Source organism: Moschus berezovskii, chromosome 20 (genome assembly GCF_049115385.1).
Source record: "Moschus berezovskii isolate FMDL1 chromosome 20, NW_MosBer_1.0, whole genome shotgun sequence".
Taxonomy (NCBI): domain Eukaryota; kingdom Metazoa; phylum Chordata; class Mammalia; order Artiodactyla; family Moschidae; genus Moschus; species Moschus berezovskii.
Genome location: NC_142479.1, coordinates 72,829,055 through 72,842,379, shown reverse-complemented (window position 1 = coordinate 72,842,379; position 13,325 = coordinate 72,829,055). Strand labels below are relative to the sequence as shown.

The 13,325-nt window shown below is 56.4% G+C and overlaps 1 protein-coding gene across 29 annotated transcripts in view; it reads left to right on the top strand.

Moving 5' to 3' along the window:
* The window catches only part of ARSG (arylsulfatase G), a 102,615-nt gene that overhangs the window by 65,174 nt on the left and 24,116 nt on the right, over positions 1 to 13,325 (top strand). For 28 of the 29 annotated variants that reach the window (XR_016035591.1, XR_016035592.1, XR_016035594.1 and 25 more), the window contains 6 exons: positions 2,236 to 2,423; positions 5,299 to 5,346; positions 6,372 to 6,483; positions 7,918 to 8,055; positions 11,870 to 12,066; positions 13,089 to 13,169. Coding sequence is in view for 24 of the 29 variants with exons in the window: in XM_055408741.2 (XP_055264716.2) it covers positions 2,236 to 2,423; positions 5,299 to 5,346; positions 6,372 to 6,483; positions 7,918 to 8,055; positions 11,870 to 12,066; positions 13,089 to 13,169 (764 nt within the window). In the remaining 5 variants the exon portion in view is untranslated. Of the gene's footprint in view, positions 1 to 2,235; positions 2,424 to 5,298; positions 5,347 to 6,371; positions 6,484 to 7,917; positions 8,056 to 11,196; positions 11,825 to 11,869; positions 12,067 to 13,088; positions 13,170 to 13,325 lie in introns of those variants that run through there. The other variant, XM_088829409.1, reaches the window with a different exon arrangement.

Here is a 13,325-nt window from a genome sequence, read left to right as displayed (position 1 = left end):
TGGTGGAGCCTGGTGTCCATGAGGCCCCAAAGAGTGGGGCGTGGCTGAGTGCCTCTCACTGGCTTTTGTGACAGTGGTAGGCTTTGAAGGTTAGGTCGGAACCCGGAAGGGTGGGAAGAGAGTCCGGGTGTGCAGGCTGAGCTCCAGCCGAGGGAGGTGTCGGCCAGCGAGCTGCCTGCGGTGGAGGGGAGGCAGGGGCGGGGCTGGGAGGTGCTCCAGGACCCCGTCCTGTTGCGTGAACTTCAGGGGTCTGTAGCGTGGTGTGTTTGTTGCCAGGAGCCTCGGTAACCGAGCCCCGCAAACTGAGCAGCTGAAAACACCAGAAATGCCTTGTCTCGCGGTTCGGGAGGCTGGAAGCCAGGTTGAAGGTGCTGGCAGGGCCTCGCCCCTCTGAAGGTCTAGAGGACACCCCTCCTCACCTCCCCGCCTCCCAGTGGCTGCCAGCGTCCCAAGCAGGTGGCGGGCCGGCCACGACCCGCGGGCAGGTGGCGATGCTCTGAGAGAAGCTGGTGCCTGGGAACTGCTGGGAGCCCAGCGATCAAGGGAGGGCAGGGAGGCAACTTCCAACCACAAGGGGCAGAGGGCCAGGGGGGAAGTGCTGGCTGGGTGTGAAGGCAGAGCTGGGGCCCGGGGCAGCCACACCCGGCACACAGGGACCCCACGGGGTGGGACTCCTGCCCTCATCCTGTCAGGTGGAGGTATCGCCCGCCTGCTTGAAGTGCGTGGCCGCGGGCCCAGGCCAGTGCTTTCAGATGGGCGTGGCTGGGGCCTCACGGGGCACGTCTCTGCCCCCAGGGGCTACTGTTCCTTCATTGCTGTGTGCCCCCATGAAATGTGGTGTCCGGGAATCCCCCCATCTTCCGGGGCCAAGGCCTGGTCTGTGTTCACAAAAGCAGAGAGGGTGGGGACATCATGCACTGTGCACGTGCCGGGTGCTGCCCACCATGTGCCAGGCTGGGGGCCGGAGGGGGAGGGCCGCTGTCTCGCCATCTCTGCCCAGGTGCTGACCTGCTGAGTCACAGGCCGTCCCCAAAGTCAGCGGCTTGCAACAGCCACCACCTGATCGTAGCTCGTGATGCTGGGGGTCAGACGTCCGAGCATCTCTTGAGTGGGCAGTTCTTTTCTGCCTTGTGTTGACTGAGGCCACTCTAGGGAGATTCAGCAGGCAGACGGCTGGGCTGGGAGGTCCAGGTGGCCTCGCTCGAACACGTGGTGTTTAGACGCCAATGACCTTAGCTGGGGTCGTGGACCGCAGCAGCTCTGACGGCCCGTCCATCCAGGCAGTCTCGGGGTACTTAATTTCTCACATGGCAGACAACATTTTCATCACCTGATCAGTACAGAACCTGGTTTTACGTGTGTTTCTGTTTAAAGACATCTCATTTAATATATGCGTCAAAATCACTCAGTCGTATATGACTCTTTTGACCCCATGGACTGTAGCCCACCAGGTTCCTCTGTCCATGGGATTCTCCAGGCAGGAATACTAGAGTGGGTTACCATGCCCTCCTTCAGGGGTTCTTCCCGACCCAGGGACTGAACCCAGCTCTTGTGTACTGCAGGCAGATTCTTTACTGTCTGAGCCACCAGGGGGCTTCCCTGGTGGCTCAGCTTCCGTGCTTACTCAGATGGTGAAGAATCTGCCTGCAGTGCAGGAGACCTGGGTTTGATCCCTGGGTCGGGAAGATCCCCTGATAAAGGGCAGGGCAACCAACTCCAGTATTCTTGCCTGGAGAATCTCATGGACAGAGGAGCCTGGCTCTTTCTCCATGGAGGCTACAGTCTCTTCCAATGAGTCAACTCTTTGTATCAGGCGGCCAAAGTTTTGGAGTTTCAGCTTCAACATCAGTCCTTCCAGTGAACACCCAGGACTGATCTCCTTTAGGATGGACTGGTTGGATCTCCTTGCAGTCCAAGGGACTCTCAAGAGTCTTCTCCAGCGCCACAGTTCAAAAGCATCAGTTCTTCAGAGCTCAGCTTTATTTATAGTTCAACTCTCACATCCATACACAACCACTGGAAAAACCATAGCCTTGACTAGATGGACCTTTGTTGGCAAAGTGATGTCTCTGCTTTTTAATATGCTGTGTAGGTTTGTCGTTTTCTTCACCTGCCCCACACCTGGATACCTTGGCGCTCCTCCCTGGCACCGGGGCCCTGGGAACTGAGTGGGAGGTGACTGCTGTGGCTCTCTGTGTCTGGACCCCCCCCCCCCATCACTCTCCTCTCCCCCAGGTTTGTGGATTTCCACGCGGCAGCCTCCACCTGCTCGCCCTCCCGGGCAGCCCTGCTCACCGGCCGGCTGGGCCTCCGCAACGGGGTCACTCACAACTTTGCAGTCACGTCCGTGGGAGGCCTTCCACTCAACGAGACCACCTTGGCAGAAGTGCTGCGGGGGGCTGGCTACGTCACGGGGATGATTGGTAATATGACCTCTGCCGCTGGACCCCCGTCCCCTGCGCTTACTGTGGTGGCTGCTTCCTTCACGCCTGCAGAGCCATCTCTTCTGCTTGAGTCCACTTGTGTGTATTTCCTGCTGTGGAAGCTAGAAATGCTTTCAGCTCTCAGTATCAGTAATTGAAAAGACCCAACAGTAGACTGGGGCTTCCCAGGAGGTGCTGCTGCTGCTGAGTCACTTCAGTCGTGTCCGACTCTGTGTGACCCCGTAGACGGAAGCCCACCAGGCTCCCCTGTCCCTGGGATTCTCCAGGCAAGAACACTGGAGTGGGTTGCCATTTCCTTCTCCAGGTGGTGCTGGTGGTAAAAAATCCAGCTGCCAGTGCAGGAGACCCAGGAGATTCAGGTTCGATCCCTGGGTCGGGAGGATCCCATGGAGGAGGAAAGGGGAACCCATTCCAGTGTTCTTGTCTGGAGAATCGCATGGACAGAGGAGCCTGGTGGGCTACAGGCCACGGGGTTGCAAAGAGTCCGACGTGAGTTAGAGGCTGAGCACAGTGGCCTAAACCACGTGCAGAACTAGTTCCTCCCGCCCCTTTCGACAGCGGCCAAGACAACCCAGGATCCCGGGGGCGTCCTCAGTCCACCGCGCTTTTTTTTAATTGGAGGACAATTGCTTTACAATGCTGTGGCGGTCCCTGCTGTCCATGGGCTCGAGTCATTCACAGTTACACACACACCCGCTGCCTCTCGAGCCTCCCCGCAGCCCGCCCCTCGCGGTCGTCACGGCGGGAGCTGAGCGCCGGGCTGCAGAGCAGCTCCCCGCGCGGTCGCGTGTGCGTGTCCATGCCGGCCCCTCGGTCGGCCCGCCTGCTTCCCCTCCTCCGCGTCTCCACTTCTCTGTAAAGAGGACCCTCGAGCCTGTCCTGCAGAGTGAAGTCAGAAAAATAAGGATGGTTTGTTCCCGCCTGTGCTTGCCCTCCTAACTCCCCGAGAGCGGCCGCGGGACTCGCGCCGCCCTCCCCGCCTCCGCGCGGTGCGGGCGCCGAGGGTCCCGGGGGCTGCGGCTGGGCCCGCAGGAAGCGCGTCCGCTCAGCCCCGCTCTGGGCCCAGGGGCCTCACAGGGGCTTCAGTCCATCGGACTAGAGTGCGGGCTTCATTGTCCGTGAGGATGCGCCCCGTCCGCAGGAGGCGGGACCGTTAAGGCCCCAACCTGCTGTCCTCTCGGCCCCTTGTCTCCACGCCTGGAGGCACGGATCCCGGTGAGGCGCAGAGTGGGCCGAGCATCCTCGCGCCCGCGTGACTCCCGGCCGCGGAGGGGCTTTGGTTCCTGGGCTCTCTGACCCTCAGAGGGGGGTGGGGTGGGGTGGGCTCTTCTCCAGCTGGATTGGATCGCACTTGCCCCCGCCTTCATGCCTTTCAACCCCAAGAAGGCAACCGATTACAGATCAACTATTCACCGCTCTTTTATTTATACCTTCTTTTATTTTTTTCTGGGACATGATACCAAAGCGTATCTCCTTGTTGAGACTGTGACTTTCCCAGAATCACACTTACAGGGGAAATTAAAAGCCTGCTGAAGGAGTATGGAGTCCACTGACACCACTCTCTCCTTGCTTATAATCTCTTTACTTTTTATTTTTTAAAATTTATTTGGCTGTATTGGGTCTTGGTTGCAGCATGCAAGATCGTTAGTTGCGGCATGCAGACTCTTAGCTGTGGCCTGTGAGGTCTTAGTTCCCTGATCAGGGATTGACCTCGAGCGCCCTGCATTGGGAGCTCGGAGTCTTAGCCACTGGACCACCAGGGAAGCTCCTGTTTGCTTCTAACCTTGATCTGTGTTAATGGGTTTTTCCCTAGTTGTATACCTACCACTTGGTCCTACTTTTCTGCCCTTCCTATTATTTTACATTTCCTGGTGGTGTAATTTTACATATTTATTATCGTTTTAGAGAGAATTTTAAAATTGTACTATATTTTTATATTTCCACATCATACTGAATCTAAGTAGTCCATCTAATGCTTAATTCACTTCCCTAACTTCTTATTACATATTTTTCCTGTAGACCAGTTGCGAGAAGGGCCTCCTCCAGCCCCCCAGCCCCTCCCGTACACACTTCGTGTAGATGCAGCAGGTCTTTGTTTGGGCTGCACGCATCCGTCTACAGAAGATGGGTCGGAAGCGTTTCGTGGAGGCCCCGTGAGAGCAGGCGCTGAGCCCGAGCCCTGCTTTGCCCGTTGGTCTCCGCCCTTCAGGCCGCTTCACACTGCTGCTTTGGTCTCTGCACCACACCTTGCTTCCTCACCGCACCCTCGCCGCCTGGGTTCGTCAGGGCAGGACTGGCAGGGCAGCGAGTCCCGGGCTTGCCACGCATCCCCGGCGAGCACGCTCACAGGGCGGGGAGCCCCGGTCCCTGGCCCCTCGCTCAGCCTCTGCAGGCGGCTGCTGCTGGCCACAGGGGGAGATAATGAAACCAGGCGTGAGCAGCATCTCTGGGGCCACATGGGCGGTGCACCTGCTCCCCGGGTCCTTGGCAAGGTCCCCAGTGCCAGGGGGCAGAGCGGCCCGTGATGCAGGGCGGGTTGCGGTGGGCTCTCCACCCTCATTGCAGGCAGAAGCTCAGCCTGCTCACTCGTCTGGGCTCCTGGTAACCTGTCTTCCCCTTCCCTGGGCCATCTCCTGTGTGAGTCCTGAGTCATCCTGCCTCACTTTCTATCTCCCTGGGGACTCCTTCTCTGCCCCAGAGAGCCAGGCTGGGCGTTGGCACAGCGTGTAGTGTCTCTGCACGTGTCCTCAGGGAAGGGCAAAGCCAACGGGCACCCGGGCATGTGCTCAGCGCCCCAGCGGGGTGGGGACCCTGGGGACTCCTCTGAGAGCCTCTCTCTCTTGTCTTCCTGCAGGGAAGTGGCATCTGGGGCACCATGGCCCTCACCACCCCAACTTCCGAGGTAAGGGTTCCCCGGGGGACTGGTTACCTGGGGAACAGAGGTGTCTGGTGAAAAGACTCATCCTGGGCGGCCTCTCTCCTGAGTCGGGACGTCCTTGTTCACAGGGCCGCTTGGGGGGTCTGGGGAACCCGGGGCCCCCCTCCTCTCACGTGCCTCTCGCCTGGCCCCTGTCCTGGACCCCCTCTGTCTCCCCTTGGGCCCCCTCATCGCGAGGCCATCAGCATTTTCCTTGACCCAGTTCTCCCATATCGGGGAACACTGGCCCCTGTGAGGTCCCATGTGGTACAAGGTCAAATTGTCTGAGGGCTTCGCTGAAGCAGGGACTGGGGGGGTTGGGTAGGGAAGTTCTGTGAAAACGTCACACAGAAGCTTGTGCTGCAGAAGGGGTGGGGTGAGCGGAGGGGTCTCAGAAAAAAGTCAACACAGGGTTTTCAGGTCTCACTTTGACCCTCACATCCTCCCCCGTCCCAGGTCCAATCCTGCCAGCCCTCGGCATCCAACTGAGACGCCAGCTATTTTGAGAAGCATTTTAAGATTCCAGTCTCAACCCCAGCACCACCCCCCACCCCAGCATCCTGGGGTGCCTTCCTCCTCTGATCTCCCTTGCTGGCTTCCTGGGAAGCCAGCTCTTCAAGCTAAATCTCTATTTCTTATCTCCCCTTCAGATGGGAAGTTTCTTGAGGGCAGAATGTCTTCTTTTATCCCTCAAAGTGTTGTGCAGGTAGTAGATTTGCCCCAGATATTTCCTGCTGTGTTCAGGACAGCACTGGGCATGGTAGGAGTCCAGGAATTCTCACTGCTTCCTTCCCCTTCGGGTTAACTCTAATCACAAGATGTTTTGCAAATCTAGTCTTGGCGGCTGGGAGCCAGCAATATGTTTTCCTTGCATACTTACTGAGGGATATTCATCAAATCCTCTTTTAATTACACACTCATAACACTGCAGAATTAAACCACGGAAAATTAAATTTCTGTCCTGGGTGTAAGAACGCAGGCCCGCAGTCTAACCAGAGCTTCTGTTGCAGGCTTTGACTACTACTTTGGGGTCCCATACAGCCACGACATGGGCTGCACCGACACGCCTGGCTACAATCACCCCCCCTGCCCGGCGTGTCCCCGGGGCGATAGACCGTCCAGGTAATTCTCGCCAAGGTGTTGGCTCTGGGCATCAGAGCAAGGGCAGGTCCCCGGGGGTGTGGTCCATCCAGAGGAGACAAGAGAGGCTGAGGAGGACCGGCAGTCGCAGCAAAGAAAGGTTGCGTACCTTCAGTGCAAATTTTAAATGCATTGTGTGCATGGCGGGCAAGAACACTTTCTGTGGAGATGCGGGGACAGCACATTTTTAATTGGAATTTTCCACTTTCCTCGGACTGTTGAGCTCAGTGACGGGAGGGGGTGCTACTAGGTCCCACGCGGATAGCCTCCCCTCTCTTGTCCTGGACCACGCACCTGTCCCGCCAGGGGACAGAAGGAGGGAGACAGAGGAAAAGCCCGCAGGGCTCCTTGCGCGCCCCGCCCCCACCCGCAGTAGGCCGGCGTCCCAGCGGTGGAATGCCGAGCAGGCACTCAACAGGATGCTTTCAGAACGTATTCAGTGAAATGAGGAAGTGCTCACAATAGAATAGTAAGTGAAAAAAGCAGGAAGCAAATCATCAACACGGATCTGAACTACGTCTGTATTTACACCTCTAATAGTCCCCAAGGAAATACGCCAGAGTGGTGGCCATGGCCCATTCACTCCAGTTGTTCCATTAAGAAGTTTTCATTTTTTTTTCCCTCTCTCATTGTATTTTTCCAATATTCTGTAATGGGCACGCAATACGTTTCCTATCAGACAAAGGCTATATCCTGTAATCAGGTGATAAAGCCAGGTGCTCTGCTTGTTCAGAGCGTGCACTGAGGTTATTTGCAAGGTTTGCAGGTGTCTGAGCCGCTGGGGGCAAGTGAGTCTCAGGTGGCTTATTAATAACGCAGTAGTCAGTGTAATAATGGCCGTTTATTGAGACACTGTTACATTCTAAGCTCCCTGCATTCTGATCTGTGGTCTGTGTGACCATGGACCAAGGCAAGTGTTTCTCCTGATTGTCCAGGGAACGGCCACCACACCTGGTGGCCCAGGTCACAGTGGAGCCGTGACAGGGAGCTGGAGAGTCCACCTGGGTCTCCCTGAGTTGGGAGAGTGAGGTCAATGGGAAAAGTCAAGGCTACTGATTGGCTCTGGGACTCTGCTTGAGTATCTCAGTTGGTTTAGACCTCAGTTTCTCTCCCAGCAAAATAGGAATAATAACACCCTAGCTCAAAAAAGTCGTTGGGAGCCTCACACAGCGCGTGCCCATACATACAGCCTCACAGAGGCTTGCCCAAGCAGTGCATGCTTCTGCTGGCAGGCAGTGGACGGAGGTGTTATGTCGGTTTTACACTCAGAGGAAGTTGGAGGCTGGAAAAGCCATCTGGGCCAGGCTGCTTGGTGTTCTGTATTGATGTGCATCGCCGCATCACGGCGTTTTGTCCGACTCCATGACTGCCCGGGTCGTGGGAATGAGTGTTCTACCATCTGTGGTTTCCACACAGGAACCTTGAGCGGGACTGCTACTCTGACGTGGCCCTTCCTCTGTACGAAAACCTCAACATCGTGGAGCAGCCCGTGAACTTGAGCGCCCTTGCACAGAAGTACACCGAGAAGGCCACCCAGTTCATCCAGCAGGCGAGGTGAGGAGCCCTGCATCCACTCCCATGTCCCTCATGCCCACCTGGGCTCAAAGCCGTGGCAGAGTCCCATTGCCCAACAAAGATGCACGTGTGTCTCCTGGAAGAGATGCTCCTTGGAAAAGACCCTGATGCTGGGAAAGATTGAGGGCAGGAGGAGAAGGGGACGAGAGAGGATGAGATGGTTGGATGGCATCACCGACTCAGTGGACATGAATTTGAGCAGGCTCCGGGAGTTGGTAAAGGACAGGGAGGCCTGGCGTGCTGCAGTCCATGGCGTCGCAAAGAATCGGACACAACTGAGGGACTGAACAACAACCAATCAAGCTGGAACACAGCCTGCCCTGGGGTCTCCTGGGTTACCTGAGCAGGCCCGGGTTACCAGGGCCGGAGTGCAGGTCCCTCCCCAAACCGCGCCCCAGTCATTGGCACGTGTCACCCCTCGAGGCCAGGGCCCATCCACTGTCTTCTGTGCGATCAGGGCGTTTGTTGGGCTCATTAGTTGGCAGAGCACGTTCCCTGCTGTGACAAACTTACCCCCAACTTGTTGGCTGAAACAACAGCAATTTATTCTCCTATAGATCTGGAGACCAGACATCTGAAATGCGTCTTCTGGGGGCTCAAGTCCAGGCATCAGCAGGACCATTTCCTTCTCAAGTCTCCAGGGAGAATCGTTTCTTTTTCTTTTATTAAAAAATATTCATTTATTTTTTTGGCTGTGCCAGGCTTAGTTGCAGAGTGTGGGATCTAGCACCCTGACCAGGGATTGAACCTGGGCCCCCTGCATTGGGAGGGTGGAGTCTTAGCTCCTGGACCACCCGGGAAAGTCCCGAGAATAGTTTCTCGTGTCTCCCAGCTTCTGGTGGCTGTTGACATTTCTTGGCTCTGGTTGCATCGTTTTGTTTTTTTTTTTTTTTTGGCCACACCAAGGGGCTTCAGGATCTTAGTTCCCCCACAGGGCTGGAACTCAGACCCTGGGCAGTGGAAGTATGGCGTGCTGACCACTGAGCCACCAGGGAATTCCTGGCCCCTTCCTTCTGATCTCTGCTTCTGGGGTCTTCTTGCCCTCTCCTTTCCTGTAGTCAGGGACCTCCCCCTGCCTCCCTCTTAGGAGGACATTTGTGATTATGTTTAGAGTCTACTGAACTTCTCTGGTGGCTTAGAGAGTAAAAAATTTGCCTGCAATGAGGGAGACCTTGGTTTGATCCTCACATCAACAAGATCCCCTGGAGAAGGGAAAGGCTGCCCACTCCAGTATTCTTGCCTGGAGAATCCCCATGGACAGAGGAGCCTGGTGGGCTACAGTCCATAGAGTCCCAGAGAGTCAGACACGACTGAGCGACTAATACCTTCACACTTAGGGTCTACTAAGACAGTCCAAGAAAAGCCTCTGATCTCAAGACCCTTAGCTTCATTGCATCTACAAAGCGCCCTTGGTCGTACAAGGTAACAGAGATTCTAGGAGTTAGACCCTGGGTGTCTCTGGGGGCTGGTATTCAATGGGCCCGTTTCCGCTTGAGCACACCACCTGCTTGGGACCCAGATTCTGAGAGCAGTGCCTTAGGCTTTAGAGATGGCATCTGATGAGCTTTTCAGGCCTTTCTGAGAAACACTGTTTCGCTGGTCTGCTTGTTTTTGTACTTTTCAGACGGCTGGTATGAAGAGGGAAAAGCCCTTTCTCCCACCCGGGCGCTGCGTTGGCTTCACGGTGCCCTGGGGCGGGCAGCCAGTCCGTGGCTGGTGGGGCCTGTCACCCGCTGCGTTCGCAGTGGGGCCTCAGTGCTCCTGGGGGGTTTGGGGGAGCAGCAGCTGGCTGGGGGTTGATGGATGCCCCGAAGAGGACATGGTGCTGTTCAGACCAGTTAACAGACCAGTAGAAAGACAAGCACATCAGCAAACGTACTCTTTGTCGTAGGAAAGAGGCGAAGCATTTGTGAGTTTATTAATTCGTTATTGAGTGAAAAGTCACATGAATCCTGTTGGCTTTTAACTTGGTGGAGAATAATCCTCGGGCACTTGGTCTCTGTAGGACTTGACCTGCCAGGTCGCCCGTGGTTTCCGAAGAGTCAGCACACGCGAGGCCCCATCTGTTCCTTTCTCCTCTGTGACCCCCGATGCACCTGGACTTGTTTGTCAAAACCACTGGGGGGTCCCTGGACTGTTGTTTCCTGCCCGTGCTCAGCAAGGGTCTCACCCCAGGACTTTGAACGTTTTTCCTTGGGTCTTTACTTGAATTTAGATTCCTGACCTCGCAGGAATGCTGAAGGCTGATTCTTTTTTGCTGTTGTTTTTAAATGAAAGCATAGTCAATTTACAGTGTTGTGTTAATTTTTACTGTATAGCAAAGTGACTCCGTTACACATTCTTTTTTATATTCTTTTCCATTCTAGTTTATCACAGGATATTGTCAACAGTTCCCTGTAGTCATATGGGGCCATATAGTTATAGCTAATCGGTAGGACCTTCTTGTTGATCCGCCTACTTACAATAATCTGTATTTGCTAATCCCCAAATCCCAGTCGCCCTTCTCCACCCCCAACCCCACCAGCCTTGGCAACAACACGTCTGTTCTCTGCCTGTGACTCTGCTTCTATTTCTTAGATAAGTTCATTTGTGTCATATTTTAGATTCCACATGTAAGTGATATTCTTTGCTGTTCAGACGCTAAGTGACGTCTAACTCTTTGTGACCCCGTGGACTGCAGCACGCCAGGCCTCCCTGTCCATCACCAACTCCCGGAGCTTGCTCAAACTCATGTCCATTGAGTCGGTGATGCCATCCAACCATCTCATCCTGTCGTCCCCTTCTCCTCCTGCCTTCAGTCTTTCCCAGCATCAGGGTCTTTTCAAATCAGTCAGTTCTTCACACCAGGTGGCCCAAGTATTGGAATTTCAGCTTCAGCATCAGTCCTTCCAATGAACATTCAGGACTGGTTTCCTTTAGGATGGACTGGTTGGATCTCCTTGCAGCCCAAGGGACTCTCAAGAGTCTTCTCCAACTCCACAATTCAAAAGCATCAGTTCTCTGGCACTCAGCTTTCTTTATGGTCCAACTGGTGACAAAATCACACCTCTGTCACTCTGAGAACCTGCCTGAGGTCTCCCCGCCCCTCACCGAGTCCTCTGAAATCCCGTCCCTCCACAGGCATGGGCTGCGGGAAGGGGCTCCCCGAGGGTCCCTGATGCTGCCCTTGACCCTGCCCCCGCCCGGGAATGCAGAAGGGAAGCAGAGCCCCCGAGGACCATGCAGGATCAGCAGAGGGGCGGCCGGATGCCAGGCCTCCAGCAGGACCATGGTCTGGACGTTCCTGGCTGTGTCCTTCGAATTCCCTGTGGTCCCCTTGACTCGTCTGTCCATCCGCGAGAAAGGCCGGAGGCTGGTAATGGACACGGTGGCCCGGATGCTCTGACAGAGCAGAGAAAGTCTGAAAGCATGTGTGCGTTGGGCGTTAGCATGAGCAGCTCAGGGCTGGCACACTGCTCCCGGCCAGGTCTGAGTCTGAACCTGGATGTGGCTGCTTACGAACCGCGGGTCTGTCCCTCAGTCTCCCCGAGCCCCTGACACTTCATCCGGGAAAGGGAACTTGGGCGTTCGCATGAGGTTGAATTCAGACTCTGTGAGTCAGTTTTGCAATAAGTGTTAAAGGGCGGTTCTGACGATGACAGTAACTCGCAGACTAACCCGCTAACCAGGTCAGCTGCACGGTGTCTTTGTAGGTTGTAGACAGATGTGTGCTTCCTGGGCCACAGGGGTTCCGGGGTCTCTGCTGGGCCCCGGGGCCCTTCTGGGAGGTCACGGTCCGGCTCTCTCGTCTCAGCACCAGCGGTAGACCCTTCCTGCTGTACGTGGGCCTGGCCCACATGCACGTGCCCCTGGCCGGGACGCCGCCGTCAGCAGACCCCAGGGATCAAAGGCCATACAGCGCGGGCCTGCGGGAGATGGACCGCCTCGTGGGCCGGATCAAGGACACAGTTGACCTCGTGGGGAAAAACAACACGTTCCTCTGGTTTACAGGTGAATAGAAAACCACAGCCAGCCTCCCTCGGGTCTAATGGGTAACCCTACACGCGCCCCCAGAGCAGCAGCGCCTCAGCGAGTGACCCTCTGCACCGCGGCAGGGGGCTTGCCCTGAACGTGGGGCCCCGCTGGTGTTCATGGGCCTGTGTGCTGAGCACCTGTCTGTGGAGGTCCCTGAGGCCGCACCCCCGGACAGGCTTGCACAGAGCTCGGTTCCCCTGCAGCCCCTCGGGTGCTGGTCAGGGTCACCCGGGTACTGCTCCTAACTGTTAATGAGTGACTTTGACATCACGAGCCTCTGTCCCCCCGGGCAGTCCTTGAAACCCCGCTCCACTGCCCTCCCCCGGTCCAGACATTACCACCAGGCAGCTCATGTCTCCTGGCTGATCAGAGCTGCATGGTGGGCTGTTTCGATGACCCACCCAGGAACCGTGGGTCGGGGGTGCCTGTCTGGAGCAAGGGCTGTAGAAACTGGTGTTTGAACCTCTGCGTTGGGAAAGTTCCGTCTGCCCCTCTGAGCCCCTCTTTCCTCCTTGGCAGAGTCAAGCCTCTCCCACCACAGGTTGGAAGGTCAGGAGGTGACGTGTGGGAGGCACCGGATGGTCACAGGCGCTCAGGAAGGAGTTGCTGGGGACTTCCCTGGTGGCCCAGTGGTTAGGACTCCACACTGCCAGTGTAGGGGCACAGGTTTGACCCCTGGTCAAGGAACTAAGACCCCACAGGCTGTGTGGCCAAAACAGGCACAGAGAACAGTTGCCGAGCTGAAGACTCTGGTAACGGGACTGCTGAGTCCATAACCAGAGGCCAGAGCTCCAGCTTGGGGTGAGCTCGGGGCGGGGACAGCCCACGTCTCTGCGGGCCGTGGGAGGCAGACGCCACAAGATGTGGTCCTCCAAGGGTCGCGGTCACACTTGTTTGCACAAGTCCTTTTCTCCAGTCGCTGCAAGGACAGGGTGTGGGGCCACAGTTGGCAGTGTCCTTCAGCCCACTGACTCTGTGTTGCCTTTCTTGGTTTCTAGGGGACAATGGCCCGTGGGCTCAGAAGTGTGAGCTGGCCGGAAGTGTGGGGCCCTTCACCGGATCGTGGCAGGCTCGTCGAGGTACGGTCTCCGCCAGGGGGTGGGGACGGGAGACACGGCCTCTGGGAGGACCGATTTCTCTCCCGGCCTTGGGGCATCTTTGTGACACAGGAATAGATTACTCACAGCCACCAGCTCCCAGAAAAGAAACAGTTTGGGTGGAGAAGGTTGGTGCGT